This window comes from Jaculus jaculus, chromosome X (genome assembly GCF_020740685.1).
Source record: "Jaculus jaculus isolate mJacJac1 chromosome X, mJacJac1.mat.Y.cur, whole genome shotgun sequence".
Lineage (NCBI taxonomy): Eukaryota > Metazoa > Chordata > Mammalia > Rodentia > Dipodidae > Jaculus > Jaculus jaculus.
In genome coordinates, this window is record NC_059125.1 from 151,727,132 (window position 1) to 151,741,624 (window position 14,493).

General features: G+C 49.3%; 1 protein-coding gene across 4 annotated transcripts in view; it reads right to left on the reverse strand.

Moving 5' to 3' along the window:
• The window catches only part of Pdzd4 (PDZ domain containing 4), a 30,670-nt gene extending 26,733 nt beyond the window's left edge, over positions 1-3,937 (reverse strand). For 2 of the 4 annotated variants that reach the window (XM_004672084.3, XM_004672083.2), the window contains exon 1: positions 3,651-3,937. In XM_004672084.3, the coding sequence (XP_004672141.1) occupies positions 3,651-3,710 (60 nt within the window). In that variant the 5' untranslated portion in view covers positions 3,711-3,937. The remainder of the gene's footprint in view (positions 1-3,650) is intronic. The other 2 variants (XM_004672085.2, XM_045140963.1) reach the window with 1 other exon arrangement.
• Between the last annotated feature and the right edge of the window lie 10,556 nt (positions 3,938-14,493).

Consider the following 14,493-nt stretch of genomic DNA (forward strand, 5'->3'; position numbering starts at 1 on the left):
TACTAATAAAAAGTTTAAAAAGAAAGAAAGAAAAGTGTGGGGGGATCCTGGTGTGGCGGCACACACCTTAAATCCCAGCACTTGGGAAGCAGAGGTAGGAGGATCACTGTGAGTTTGAGGTCACACTGTGACTACAGAGTGCCAGGTCAGCCAGGGCTAGAGACCCTAACTCAAAAAGCCAAACAAAGAGAGAAAGGGGGGGGAGAGAAGGGAGCGAATGAGAAAAGAAGGAAAATTCCATTTATAATAGCATTATAAGGAATACTGAATAGATTTAACAAAGGAAGTATAGGCATTTAAATAAAGACCCAAATAAATGTTAATACCAGCCATTTTCATGGGCAATTTATCCAAATCCAGCACCATTTCCACCAAAATCCCGCTGGCTTATCTTCGGAAGTCGACAAGCTGATCCCAAAATTCACTTAGAAACAAGGAAGGGCTGGAAGAGATGGCTTAGCTTTAAAGTGCTTGCCTGCAAAGCCAAAAGACCCAGGTTCAACTCCCCAGGACCCATGTAAGCCAGATGTACAACGTGGCACATCCAACTGGAGTTCGTTTGTAGTGGCTGAAGGCCCTGGCGCACCCATTCTCTCTCTATCTGCCTTTCTTTCTCCTTCTCTTTCAAATAAATAATAAAAATAAAATTTAAGAAAAAACAAAAAAGAAACAATGAACCCACACAGCCAATACAATCTTGATAAAGAAGTTCAAAGTTGGAGGGCCAACTTACTTCCTAGCTTCAAAACTTCCTACAATGGCCAGGTATGGTGGCACATGCCTTTAATCCCAGCACTCGGGAGGCAGAGGTAGAAAGATCGCCATGAGTTCAAGGCCACCCTGAGACTACGTAGTGAATTCCAGATCAGCCTGATATACAAATAGACAATAAATAAGCAAGGGAAAAGACGCTCAACTTGGGTTAGCCAACCAGATACGCAAATCAAGCCCACATAGAGAACTAGGGGTATGGCTCAATGGAAGAGCTCTTGCCTGGTATGTGTAAGTCCCCTAGCTTCCACATACCCTAGGCACCACAAAACACGCATGTGTGTGCACGCACACACACACAAAGATGCCACTTCATACCTAGGAGATAATCAGAAAATAAGCGCTGGCAAACACGTGGAAAAATTGGAGCCTCTGTACATTGCTAGCATTAATGTAAAATGGTAATAATACATTGTGAAAAAGTGACTAAGAATGACTATATGATCCAGCAATCTCATTTGTAGGTATTACTCAAAAGAATCAAAAGCCAAGTGGGGTAGCATAAGCTTTTAATCCCAACACTGGGGAGAGGCGTACTTGCACGGGGGCTCAGATACTTGCACACCCATATTCATAGTAGCATTATTCACAACAGGCAAAAGCAATGGATTGCACATTTTGAAAGGTAGCATTGTATGCTGTGGGAATTTTATGTCAATAAGGCTGCATTTCTTTTAAGCACTTGTGTATCATTGTGAGAAAGGGTCCCTTCTGGCAAGATGCAGAGGCAACGAGTGGACATGGATGAGGTCACTTTGGGGGAGAGAAACAGACTGTGGATGTGGAAGGGCACACATGTTTAAGGCTCTTGGGAGCCAGGCTAGGTGTCTTGAAGCCGCCTAGGTCTTTACTAGGTCTGCTCTGGAAGAAGCAGGGTGGGCCTGAATGGAAACTCGGGCGGCCACTGGGCAGCCACCCCTCTCCCAGAGGGGGACAATATCTTTCACAGCTTTCCATGCAAATTTTCTAATTCATGTCTTTTGTTTTCCCTTCATTTTAAGGACTGGTTCTGTCTGAAAAACCATCTGGTCTCCATTGTGCCAAGGAGAAATGTTAAGGTTTGTGTCCAAACTTTCCCAAGAGCTTTAAAGGCACAGCATGCCCTGGAAACGGAAGATTGGGGGTGGTTAGTCTGCAGTGGCCCTCCCGGCACCAAGTCCCTTCTGTGAGACCGCCCCAGTAGACCTTTGGGAGCCTTTCACGATTGCCGCAAAGAGTCCAAAGGGTCACCAGTGTCGCCTCCCATCCTTGGCTCCCTTCAGCCCTACAGTGTAGCGCACGTTGCCCTCCTCTTTCCACGAAGCACTACACCACTGCCTTCTCCAAGACAGCTTGGAACTGCTTGAAATTTGAGGAAAAGGAAGCAATTAGAATGGGATCCTTAGCCATCATCAACCACCAAGCCCAGCTCCACTTCTACTCCAGTTCTGGCATCCATTAGATTCTACAGAACCCCTCGTAGGTCCCAAGCTAGATCATTCCAGACCCTTATCTCGCTAGAGAAGTGAGAACCGCCGAGCAAGGGAACAAGAGAGGAGGCAGCTAAGAGGCGAGTTTGACAGAGGGGAAAAGAGCAATGAGCTGGAGAAGCCAGGGCCAAGGAGCGGGGATGAGAAGTGCCTGCAGAGTGGGACCCGGCCAGCCACCCCCACCCTCTCTCGCCCTCGCCTCCAGTTCTTTCTGGCCAGAAAAAAAACAAGCTCCTAGTAAGAATTCTGGGCTCCCGGAGCACCGAATCTCCCCTCCCCCTCCCGCCTGGGTCCTGGAGGCTTCAAGGGTCCCCTGCAGGTTCTTCCCATTCAACACCCCTCCTACAAGCACCTGTTCCCTACTTCTGACCAACAAGCCAGGAGCTGAGGCCAAGACACTAAACGGATACCTGCCTGTGCCCACGTTTATTCCTGGTCCCAACTCCCTCTGACCTTGACCTGTCTGCTCTTAGCCTTAGTGGGACTCAGTTGGCCTCCTCCGGGATACATGTCTCTAGATGACTCGCAGGGTACACACAGAAAGTACACACACGCGGGGCTGCTGGAGAACCTCCGCGCACACACAGACGGGGCACAAGCACGCACTCACGTAGTCACGCCACGCACAGGCAAGGAAACCCCACTCGGGGCTGAGGGGCTGGGCTCAAGGTGCGAGCGTGCGGCCAGATGCCTTCTTCCGCCCCGCGCGCCGCTGTCGCACCTCCTTCCATGGTACCCCAGGCCCAGCAGGCCAGAGCGCGTGCCAAGAGGCAGAGCGCCGGTCGGGCACCCCGGAGACGCCTACTCACCCAGACGCCCGAGGCCCCGGAGCCGACAATTCCGACAGGGTTAGAGCAGAGGGGGTGCTAGAATGGGCGGCATGCAACCCCGGCCCGGGCGTAGACCGTGCATTGGGGTAGCCCGTCGGAACCGGGGTTGGGCCACCCCCCGCACGGTGGGCGCCCAACTGATTTCTGGGTTCTGGGTTCTAGGAGAGCGTGTGCCCGGAACCGAACCCGTTGCTATGCAACGTCCATCCCGCGCGGGCCACGTACCGCCTCCCAGCTCAGGGTCCTGGGACAGAAACGCATCCCGCCCGTGCCAACACCAACTTCCCATCCCGGGCCGATCTGGACAGAGGGTTCCGCGTCCCTGTGCGCTCCGGGCCGCCTAAGCGATGTTCCTCGCTCCCACCCCACCCACTCCCTCCATCCGTGGCTGTTTCCCACGAAGCGCCACCACCCAGCACCCCCAGGATCTGAGGGTTTAAGGATGGCTCCCTACCTTTCTCTCTTCCAGCCCTCTTGCCCTCCCGCACCTGCCTCTCCCGACTGCACCTGGCCCTACACTGGGCTCCTCGCTTCCCTCGGCGTGGCTGCGCCCCTCGCCCCAGCGGCCCATTTGCCCTACCTGAAGCATCACTTTGTACTGCTCCTCCGGTTTCTGAACCACGCACATATTACATCCCATGGTGCTGGCCGGCGTGGGGAAGAGGAGGGAGGGAAGAGGAAGGCGTCTTTCACAGGTCCGTGCCTGGGACCTCGGGTCCCGGGCCGGGACCGCGGGCCATACCCTAGCGCGGGGGCGAGCCGCCTAGCGGGGGAGGGGGGCACGCCCCCAAGGGGAGGGCAGCTCCACGCCCCTCGGTTTAACTCTTCTCTGGCCGAGGCCAGACTCGGGCATGCTCCCTCGCACCCGGCCAGGGGGGAAAAAAAAAAAGGGCAGCGGGGGATGGGCGGGCGCGCCGGGCGTTGCCTGGCTACGGCCCCCCCAGGAGGCGCGGGAGCGTGCCTGGCCGCCCGGGCCGTCAGGGGCCGTGGACCGCGCGCCTCCCCGCCCGCGGGGCCCGCCGCTGCCGCTGCCGCTGCCGTGGTCGCCTCCGGGTCCCGCCCATGGCCGGCGACCCCGGGAGCCCAGCCTCCGCGCTCAGCGCCTCGGCCCGGCCCGCCGACAGGGGGACGGCGGCGCGGCGGCGATCCCCGCCCGCGGCCAGGCCCGCGCCCGAGCTCCCGTCCCGCGGCGCCCGCTCTCCGGCCCGCAGCCGGCCGGCCGTCTCCAGCTCCTTCCCCGGGACCACGGGTGCGCGCGCGCGCCCGCGGCGGCGGCGGTGGGGGAGGCGCGTGGGGACGGGGTGCACGCGCGCGGGGGAAGGCGCGGGGCTGGGTGCGGGCGGGAGTCGGCGCGGGAAGCTGGGGGCGGGGCCTCGATGGCAGCGGGCAGCGGCGCCCCTGGCACCTCTGGACGCTCGGGTCCCGTGCCCAGGGGGCCTAGGGAACCGGTGGTCTGCTAGATGACGCTCTGAGCAAGAGTGGTCCTGCTTGAAGGAAACGCCTCCCGGACCCCCAGAGACTTCAGGGGCCTAGGCAGGGAGACTCTTTCAGCCCTTTTCCCACGTCCTGGACGCAGCAGCCCCAAGATCGCCGCTCTCCCTTTGGTCCTCCTTATTTAAAGACTAGTTGCGTCCTTTAACCGAGACATTCCCTCGCTGTCTTTGAAATGGATACCTTTGTTTAGAGAGATGAAAAGTGGATTATGGTAGGTGGGGTGGAGACAGCATTCTTAGAACACTCTGTACACAGGCCCTGCTGGCGGCTGCCAGGCTGCTTCTCAGCCACAGCCTGCACCCCAACGAACAGCTCTAGCAGAGTCCCTTCATTTCTGCCTCGTCCTTCTCACAGCCCGCCCCTCTTCTTGGACAAGCCGGGAGGGAGGGGGCGTTTGCCTAGAAAGCCAGGGACACATTGAATACTGGGTTCCCAGGGGCTACCTGGGAGAGCTGCTGGGCATATGGCCCCTGGCTGCAAAAGAGCCTCTGATAGGCCAGGTGTGGTGGCACTCGCCTTTAATCCCAGCACTCGGGAGATAGAGGTAGGAGGATCGTCGTGAGTTCGAGGCCACCCTGAGACTACATAGTGAATTCCAGGTCAGCCTGGGGTAAAGTGAGACCCTACCACGGAAAAACAAAGGAAAAAAGAAAAAGAAAGAAAAGAGCCCCTGAAAAAGCGGCTGCAGGCCACCGAGGACCCCTTAACCACACAAGGGTGTTTAACTACCAGCCTTCCTGGGGAAGGCTGCTCAAACGCCCTTCCCTTCTCCCCTCCTGGGTTTATAAGATAGAAAACCGGGATGTTAAGTCGGGCCAAAAAAATTTAGAATGGAGGTGAGTGGCTCATGGAGTGTTTTTCCCGGAAAGCCAAACTCAGGACCGTCACCCGGTGGCCCACTGGTCCCCTTGAGGATTGGGTCTCTTTCAGAGCTCAGCACAAGTGTCTGGGGCTGAGACTTAAGTATGGCAATAATCAGATCAACTTTAGGGACAGAAGACCCCCTGCTACTGGGAGCAAGCAGAGCTCCCAGCCCTTCCACCATGACTGACACAGGTTGCACACTTCTCTGTGCCTTGCTCTGGTTACATGTATTCTCCCTGGCCCTGAGCATGAGGTCCAGGTCTTCACACTTCAAGAGAGTACTACTACCCTTCAGTGCCTCTTCTCCAAGCCTGGTTGCTCACCTTCCAGTCACAACCTACCAGATTCCTAACCAACCAGACAAGCCATTTTCCATAGCCTAGATGGTGGTCCAGGACATCTGTCCCTCTACAAAGGGTGCCACCTAGGGTTCTGCTCCCTAAGGAGACTTTTGTCCTCAGGCTTGAGCCTGCTTTTCCTAATCCTGACATGGAGGAACTGGATCACAGTGGTTTCCTCTGTCAGTTGATCCCAGGGTACTTCTGCCTATGAGACCTTACATGTGAGCTGAGGGGAAGTGCCAATGCAATAGAAGCAGGTGACATGGGGGCTGGACTTACCTGTTCACATCCTTTGCTTGCCACTGATCCCCATTGAACCTAGACCTGAATGTATGCATACTATGGTATTGCTGTTGTGACTTCGTGGGTCTGACAATACTCAGTTTCTGATGGTCAGCTGCAGTTATTTAGGCACTTGACGTCCCATGTCTTCAGACCCAGTGTGATAACTGCTGGGCCACAGTAGGTATGGCCTTACTCTCTTCTGCATGGCATTTAATACCATGGACAGATCCCACCAGGCCCCTTTGGTTAGCCAGGTCGTCCTGCACCAGCTGCCAGAGAAGCAGTTCACATTGCAGTGTGAACCTTACATGGGGCCCATTGTTGCTGAGCCCCACTCAAAACTGATTGTCCCCTGTTAGCCCAAATCCTGCTTGATCTGCCCAGCACCAGACTAAATAAATTCCTTTTCTTGCTGAAATTACAGCCAGTTTCTCCTTGCAGTCAGAAAATCCTGACAAATGCAAAGTCCAAGGAGAGAGCTTGAGGAAGGTATGAGGGCATCAGCTGACCCAGGGGCATCTACTTTGATCTGAGCCTAGTAATGAGGAGAGTCACTGATGGTACCCAGACATTGTGACATGGGTACCACCATGCCAGAGCTCAGTGCTCAAGAGACAGATATGGTGATATTATGACATATATGTCACTTCCAAGATCCCCAGGGCCCCTGGAAGCAGAGTATCCAGGCAAGTCTGTCCATATGCTTAACTGATCGTTCCTTGACCCTGCTCTTCATGGCCTGAAGTTTGGACTTGCTGAGGACAGCAAGACACAGCATAGGATTCCACTCTGGCCCAGCTCAGAGCTGCAGAGACTGCACGGACAGCCCATTCTTCTCATTAGTTTTTCCACTGAATGTGCAATTCCTGGTCCCCTATCTCAGCCCTGACTGCTACTTGACTGAGGACCCCTGGTTCCAGGAGTCGCTAGTGACCTTGAGCACTGGTTTCCCCAGCAGGGAACTGTCAGGAAATCTGAGGAGAGCCCACCATCAGGAACCTGCCCACCTTCCTTCTCTCGGGAGCCTGAACCCCAGAGTGATAGGCGGCCCCTTCTTCAGTCTACTGTGGGCTTGCTGCTCTGTTCTTCATGGATCATGCTGTTAGTGTCTTACTGAAAGTACTCCTTTGCGAAACCCAAGGTCACCCAGGGGTTATAGTTTTGTGTTTTACATTTAAACCTATGCTCCATTTGAGTTAATAATTGTGAAGTGTGTGTCTCGGTGCACCTGAGCTACTGTGACAAAAATACCTTACTGGGCAATTTACAAGCAGCAGAAATTGATTGTTTGTTCCACGATGGCCTCATCTCATAGCCTCCTTACACAGTGAGAAAGACAAAAGAACAAGGTAGCTCTCTCTGGGGCTTTGTATTTGGTGGGGAAGTGTGTGCTAGGAATGGAACCCAGGGCCTGGAACATGCTAGGCAACTACTAACTCCACCCCAACCCTGCAGACCCACATTTTTCTTTTCCTTTTTTTTTTTTTTTTTTGAGGTAAGGTCTCACTGTAGCCCAGGATGACCTGTAATTCACTATGTAGTCTCAGAGTGGCCTCGAACTCACAGCAATCCACCTTCCTCTGCCTCCCAAGTGCTGGGATTAAAGGCATGTGCCACCATGCCCACCTCTTTTCTTTTTTAAATATATATATATATATATATTTTTTTTTTATTTATTTGGAAGCAAAGAGAGGGAAAGAGAAAGTGTATGCATGCACCAGGGACTCTTGCCATTGCAATGAACTTCAGATGCATGTGCCACTTTGCATCTGCCTTTATGTTGGTAGTAGAGAATTGAACTCTAGCAGGCAGGCTTTGCAAGCAAGTCCCTTTAACCACTCCCCATTCCTGGAGCCCCTTTTGTAAGAACATTGGTCCCCCTCACAGGAGTGGAGCCTGCATAGCATCACAGCCTCCCAGAGTCTCTACCTCCTAATGCCTTCACCTTGGTAGCAAGATTTCAACATAAGAAACTTGAGGACACATACATTTAAACCACAGCCTCGATCTATCCTTCTCCTCATCAAGGCTGGAGTGATGGAATAGTGGTTAACGTGGTTGCCTGCAAAGCCAAAGGACCCAGGTTCAATTCCCCAGGACCCATGTAAACCAGATTCATAAGGTGGTGCATGTGTCTGGAGTTTGTTTGCAACAGGTGAAGGCCCTGGCGTGTCCATTCTCCCTCCCTCTCTCTCCTTCCCTCCCTCTCTGTCTCTCTTCAATAAATAAATAAATACATGGTCTTACTCTGTAGTCCAGGCTATCTGAGGTCACTATGTAGCCCTCGAGCTCATGGCACTCTGCCTGCCTCAGCCTCCAGAGCGCTGGCCTTCTAGGCATGCGTGGCCACACCCTGCACTATTTTTCTTTCATGTTGATGTCTACTTCTACCACTAGCGTTGAGCAATCCTTTCTGCATTGAATGCCTTTGCTCCTTGGTTATTCCAGAGTTCCAGAACTGGTCCCAAGGGGTCACTGAACCAAACAAAGGCAAATGCTCCAGGATCACACAGAGAGAGTTCCTGACACAAGTACATGGCAGCAAGGCCAAATGAACCCCCGCGATTTGGGTGGAAGAGGTGTCGTGGTAGTTTGAACATGACAGTGTAAATGTATGGCCCCATAGACTCAGATGTGAGAGGTTTTTTTTTTTCAATATATTTTTTTAAATTTTCACTAGCATTTTCCATTATTATAAAAAAATATCCCATGGTAATTCCCTCCCTTCCCCCCACACACACATTTTCCCCTTTGAAATTCCATTCTCCATCATATTACCTCCCCATCTCAAAGAGGGTTTTGTTTTGTTTTGTTTTCTTTTGTTGTTTTGCTTTTGTCTTTTGTTTTTTCAATGTAGAGTCTCACTCTAGCCCAGGCTGACCCAGCACGCACTCTGTAGTCCCAGGTTGGCCTCAAACAGAGATCCTCCTACTTCTGCCTCCCTAGTGCTGGGATTAAAGCTGTGCACCATCACTGGGTGACTTAGATGTTTTATTTATTTATTATTTGTTTGTGTGTTTATTTATTTAAGAGAGAGAGAGAAAGAAGCAGGGAAAGAGAGAGAGAGAATGGGTACATCAGGGCCTCCAGCTTCTGCAAACTCCAGACACATGTGCCACCTTGTGCATCTGGCTTACGTGGGTCCTGGGGAATCCTTTGTTTTTTCAGTCAAACACCATAACCACTAACCCATCTCTTCATCCCTGTTTTTTTTTTTTCTTTAATTTTTATTTCATTCATTTGAGAGAGATATAAAGAGGCAGAGAGAGAGAAAGGTTGTGCCAGGGCCTCTAGCCACTGCAAGCAAACTCCAGACACACGTGCCACTTTGTGTATCTGGTTTATGTGGGTACTAGGGAATTGAACCTGGGCCCTTAGGCTTTGCAGGCAAGCACCTTAATTGCTAAGCCATCTCTGCAGCTCAATCCAGGTGTTTTATTAAGGTTAAACTTCCTGCTTAAGTCTCCAGCAGCCTGCTGGAGGGGGCCTATGACTGGGGGCAGATCTACTTCCAGCCCAAAGGTGGGGAGATAGCAGTTTGAGCTCTGGTTGTTCACCCTTGTTCGTGGTGCTGGCTGCTCAGTGGTTTCTCTCTGCTTGGATCTAAGAATGGGAGCTAGCTTCTTCTACCACTGATGGAACTTCCCCTGGATTTGTAAGTGGAAATAAACCCCCTTCCTCCCATAAAATGCGTCTGGTTGGATGTCTGTCCCAGCCATGTGGAGCTACTGCAACAGGTGTGCCCGTGGGTTGAGGCAGAGCAGGACCATCCAACCCAATCTAGAATGTGCCCGGTTTATCTGCAGCTGCTGTCTTAGAGTCAGTCCCCTTCCTGATACAGGGTGGGTGGCAAAGCTCCACAGGCCACTGTAGTAGCTTTGTATATTTAGACTTTGCTGGCAGGGCCGGGGAGATAGCTCAATCCATAAAGTGCTTGCCTTCCAAGCATGAAAATCTGAGTTTGATCCCCAGCACCCATGTAAATATGCCAGGTATCCCAAAGCCAGAGAGGCAGAGATGGGAGGGAGGAGCCCTGGAGCTTGCCAGCTAGCCAGTCTAATCTGATTGTTGAGCTCAAGGACATTGAGAAACCTTGTCTCAAAAAAATGGTGGATGATGGGCTGGAGAGATGGCTTAGCGGTTAAGTGCTTGCCTGTGAAGCCTAAGGACCCCAGTTCAAGGCTCGATTCCCAGGGCCCATGTTAGCCAGATGCACAAGGGGGAACATGCATCTGGAGTTCGGGTGCAGTGGCTGGAGGCCCTGGTGCGCCTATTCTTTCTCTCTCTGTCTCTGCCTCTTTCACAGTCACTCTCAAATAAATAAATAAACAAAAAAAAATTTTGGGGGGGCTGGAGAGATGGCTTAGTGGTTAAGCGCTTGCCTGTGAAGCCTAAGGACCCTGGTTCGAGGCTCGGTTCCCCAGGTCCCACGTTAGCCAGATGCACAAGGGGGCGCACGCGTCTGGAGTTCGTTTGCAGTGGCCGGAGGCCCTGGCGCGCCCATTCTCTCTCTCTCCCTCTATCTGTCTTTCTCTCTGAGTCTGTCGCTCTCAAATAAATAAATAAATAAATAAATAAATAAATAAATAAATAAAATTTTTTTTTAAATGGTGGATGTCACCTGAAAGAATGACAACTGAAGTTGTTTTCTGACCTCCACATGCACCACACACACACATAAGCATGTACCCACATGTATATACACACATGCATATGTAAGCTTTGCTGGGAGACTCTGCAGGATGAGCCCACCAGAGTTACTCTGAGGCAACTCATAACAGCCACATTCAAGGTCAAATTGAATCCATACAGTGGTCAAAGGAAATCCTGGGTAGTGCTGCACACCTGTAATTCCAGCACACAGGAAACTGGCAGGAGAATCAGGAGTTCATTTGCAGAGGCAAGAGGCCATGGTATGCCCATTGTCTCCCCGTCCCCCCACACACAAATAAAAAATAAAAATAGCTAGGCATGGTGGCACATGCCTTTAATCGCACTCAGAGGGAGAGGTAGGAGTATTGCCATGAGCTTCAGGCCAGTCTGGGACTACAAAATGAGTTCCAGATCCTCCTGGGCTAGAATGAGACCTTACCTCAAAAAAACATATGCATTATGCAATTGGTTTAGAATTGGAGTTTTTGTTGTTTTTTTCAAGGTAGGGTCTCACTCTGGCCCAGGCTGACCTGGAATTCACTATGTAGTCTCAGGGTGGCTTCAAATTCATGGCGATCCTCCTACCTCTGCCTCCCTAGTGCTGAGATTAAAGGTGTGCGCCACCACGCCCAGCTGGGGTTATTTTTGTTTGTTTGTTTTTAATTTTATTTGTGTTTGTGAGGTAAAGTCTTATTCTAGCCCAGGCTGACCTGGAACTCACTCTGTAACTCCAAGCTGGTCTTAAATTCACAGTTATCCTTCTACCTTAGCCTCCTCAGTGCTGGGATTAAAGGCTTGTACCACCACACCTGGATTGGTTGCTAAAAGTGTTTATCAGTTCTAACAGTTTGCTGGTAGAGTCTTTAGGGTCCTTTATGTATAGTATCATATCATCTGAAAATAATGGTAATTTGATCTCTTCCTTTCCAATTTGTATCCCTTTAATATGTGGCTCTTGATTTATTGCTATGGCTAAGACTTCCAGTACTACATTAAATAAAAATTGGGGGAGAGCTAGCAAAATGGCTTAGCGGTTAAGGTGTTTGCCTGCGAAGCTTAAGGACCCCAGTTCGATTCCCCAGGACCCACATAAGCCAGATGCACAAGGGGGCACATACGTCTGGGGTTCGCTTCAGTGGCTAGAGGCCCTGGTGTGCCTATTCTCTCTAGCTGCCTCTCTCTCTCTCTTCAAATAAATAAGTAAAATATTTTTTAAAATAATAAAATAAAGTGGGGACAGTGGGCACCTGTGTCTTGTTCCTGATTTTGGTGGAAAAACTTCAAGTTTTTCTCCATTTCATATTATGTTGGCTGTAGGTTTGTCATAAATAGCCTTTATAATGTTGAGATATGTTCCTTCAATTCCCAGTCTCTGCAGGGCTTTTATCATGAAGGGATGTTGGATTTTGTCAAACGCTTTTTCTGCATCTATTGAGATGATCATGTGATTTTTGTCCTTCAGTCCATTTATGTAATGTATTACATCTATCAATCTGCATATGTTGAACCATCCCTGCATCTATGGGATAAAGCCTACTTTGTCAGGGTGAGTGATCTTTCTGGTATATTCTTTAATTCTGTTTGCCAATATTTTGTTGAGAGTTTTTGTTTTGTTTTGTTTTGTTTTGTTTTGTTTGTTTTGTTTTTTTTTCGAGGTAGGGTCTCACTTCAGCTCAGGCTGACCTGGAATTCTCTATGTAGTCTCAGGGTGGCCTCAAACTCACGGTGATCCTCCTACCTATGCCTCCAGAGTGCTGGGTTTAAAGGGTTAGCAAAGGTAGGAGCATCGCCATGAGTTCGAGGCCACCCTGAGACTACAGAGTGAATTCCAGGATTCCAGGTCAGTCTGGACCAGAGTGAGATCCTACCTCGAAAAACCAAAAAAAATGTATGTCCCTATGATTTTCTGGTTTTTTTTTTGTTGTTTTTTGTTTTTGTGAGGTAGGGTCTCACTCTGGTCCAGGCTGACCTGGAATTAACTCTGTCATCTCAGGGTGACCTTGAACTCATGGCAATCCTCCTACCTCTGCCTCCCGAGTGCTGGGATTAAAGGCGTGCACCACCATGCCCGGCTCTGATTTTCTGAATTTCATTGATATCTGTTGTAATGGTGCCACTTTCATCTCTAATTCTCTAATTTTATTAATTTGTGTTCTCTCTCTGTTTTCTTTTGTTTTGTTTTGTTTTTCAAGGCAGGGTCTCATTTTAGCCCAGGCTATCTTGGAATTCACTATGTAGTCTCAGGGTGGCCTTGAACTCACAGTGATCTTCCTACCTCTGCCTCCCAAGTGCTGGGACTAAAGGCATGCAACACCACGCCCAACTATTCTCTATTTGTTTTGGTCAGATTTGCTAAGGATTTATTAATCTTGTTTATCCTTTCAAATAATCAACTCTTTGTTTCATTGATTATTTGTATTGGCTTTTTCTTTGGTTTCTATTTCATTAATTTCTGCCTGAGTCATTATTTCTTCCCATCTACCGATTTTTGGTTTGCCTTGTTCTTCTTTTTCCAAGGCCTTAAGGTAAGCCATTAAGTTGTTTACTTGTGACCTTTTCAATTTTTTTTTTTCATTAACAACTCCCATGATTGTAAGCAATATCCCATGGTAATGCCCTCCCTCCCCCCACTTTCCCCTTTGAAACTCCATTTTCCATCATACCTCCTCCCCCTCTCAATCAGTCTAATTTCTTTAATATAAGCACTTAAAGCTATAACTTTCCTTCTTAGGATTGCCTTCATTGTGTCCTAAAGGTTTTTGTGTATTGTATTCTCATTGTTATTTGAGTCTATGAATTTTTTGATTTCCTTCTTGATTTCTTCATTGACCCATTCATCATTTAGTAATGTATTGTTTAGTTTCCATGATTTTGTGTATACTCTATAGCTTTTCTTGCTATTGATTTGTAGTTTGGTCCCATTGTGATCAGATACAGTGCAAGGAAGTATTTCAATTTTCCTGTATTTGTTAAGGTTTGTTTTGTGTCCTAATATATGGTCTATTTTAGAGAATGTTCCATGTGCTGCTGAAAAGAATGTGTATTCTGCAGTATTTGGATGAAATGTTCTGTAGATATCTGTTAGGTTTATTTGTTCTATGACCTCATTAAATCCAGATGCTTCTCTGTTTATTTTTTGCCAGTATAACCTGTCAATTAATGAGAATGGAATGTTGAAGTCACCCCCTACAACTGTGTTTGGTGTTATCTGTGACCTTAATTCTAATAGTGTTTGTTTGAGCCGGGCTTGGTGGCACACGCTTTTAATCCCAGCCCCTGGGTGGCAGAGGTAGGAGGATCGCGGTGAGTTCGAGGCCACCCTGAGACTCCATAGTGAATTCCTGGTCAGCCTGGGTTAGAGTGAGACCCTATCTCGAAAAACCAAAAAAAAAAAAAAAAGTAATAGTGTTTGTTTGATGAAATTGTGAACCCCCATGTTAGGTACATATATGTTTAGGATTGTAATGTCCTCCTGTTGGAGTGTTCCTTTAATCAATATAAAGTGACTTTTCTTATCTTTCCTAACTAATGTTGGTTTAAAGTTTACCCTATCAGATATTAGGAGAGAGACACCTGCTTGTTTTCTAGGCCCATTTGCTTGAAACACAGTTTTCCAACCTTTACCCTAAGACAGTGTCCATCTTTTGTGGAAAGGTGAGTTTCTTGGAGGCAACAAATAGAGGGGTCCTGCTTTAAAAATATATATATATCTATATGAGAGATTGAGAGAATGGGCATGCCAGGGCCGCCAGCACCATCCTGTGCATCTGGCTTACATGGGTCCTG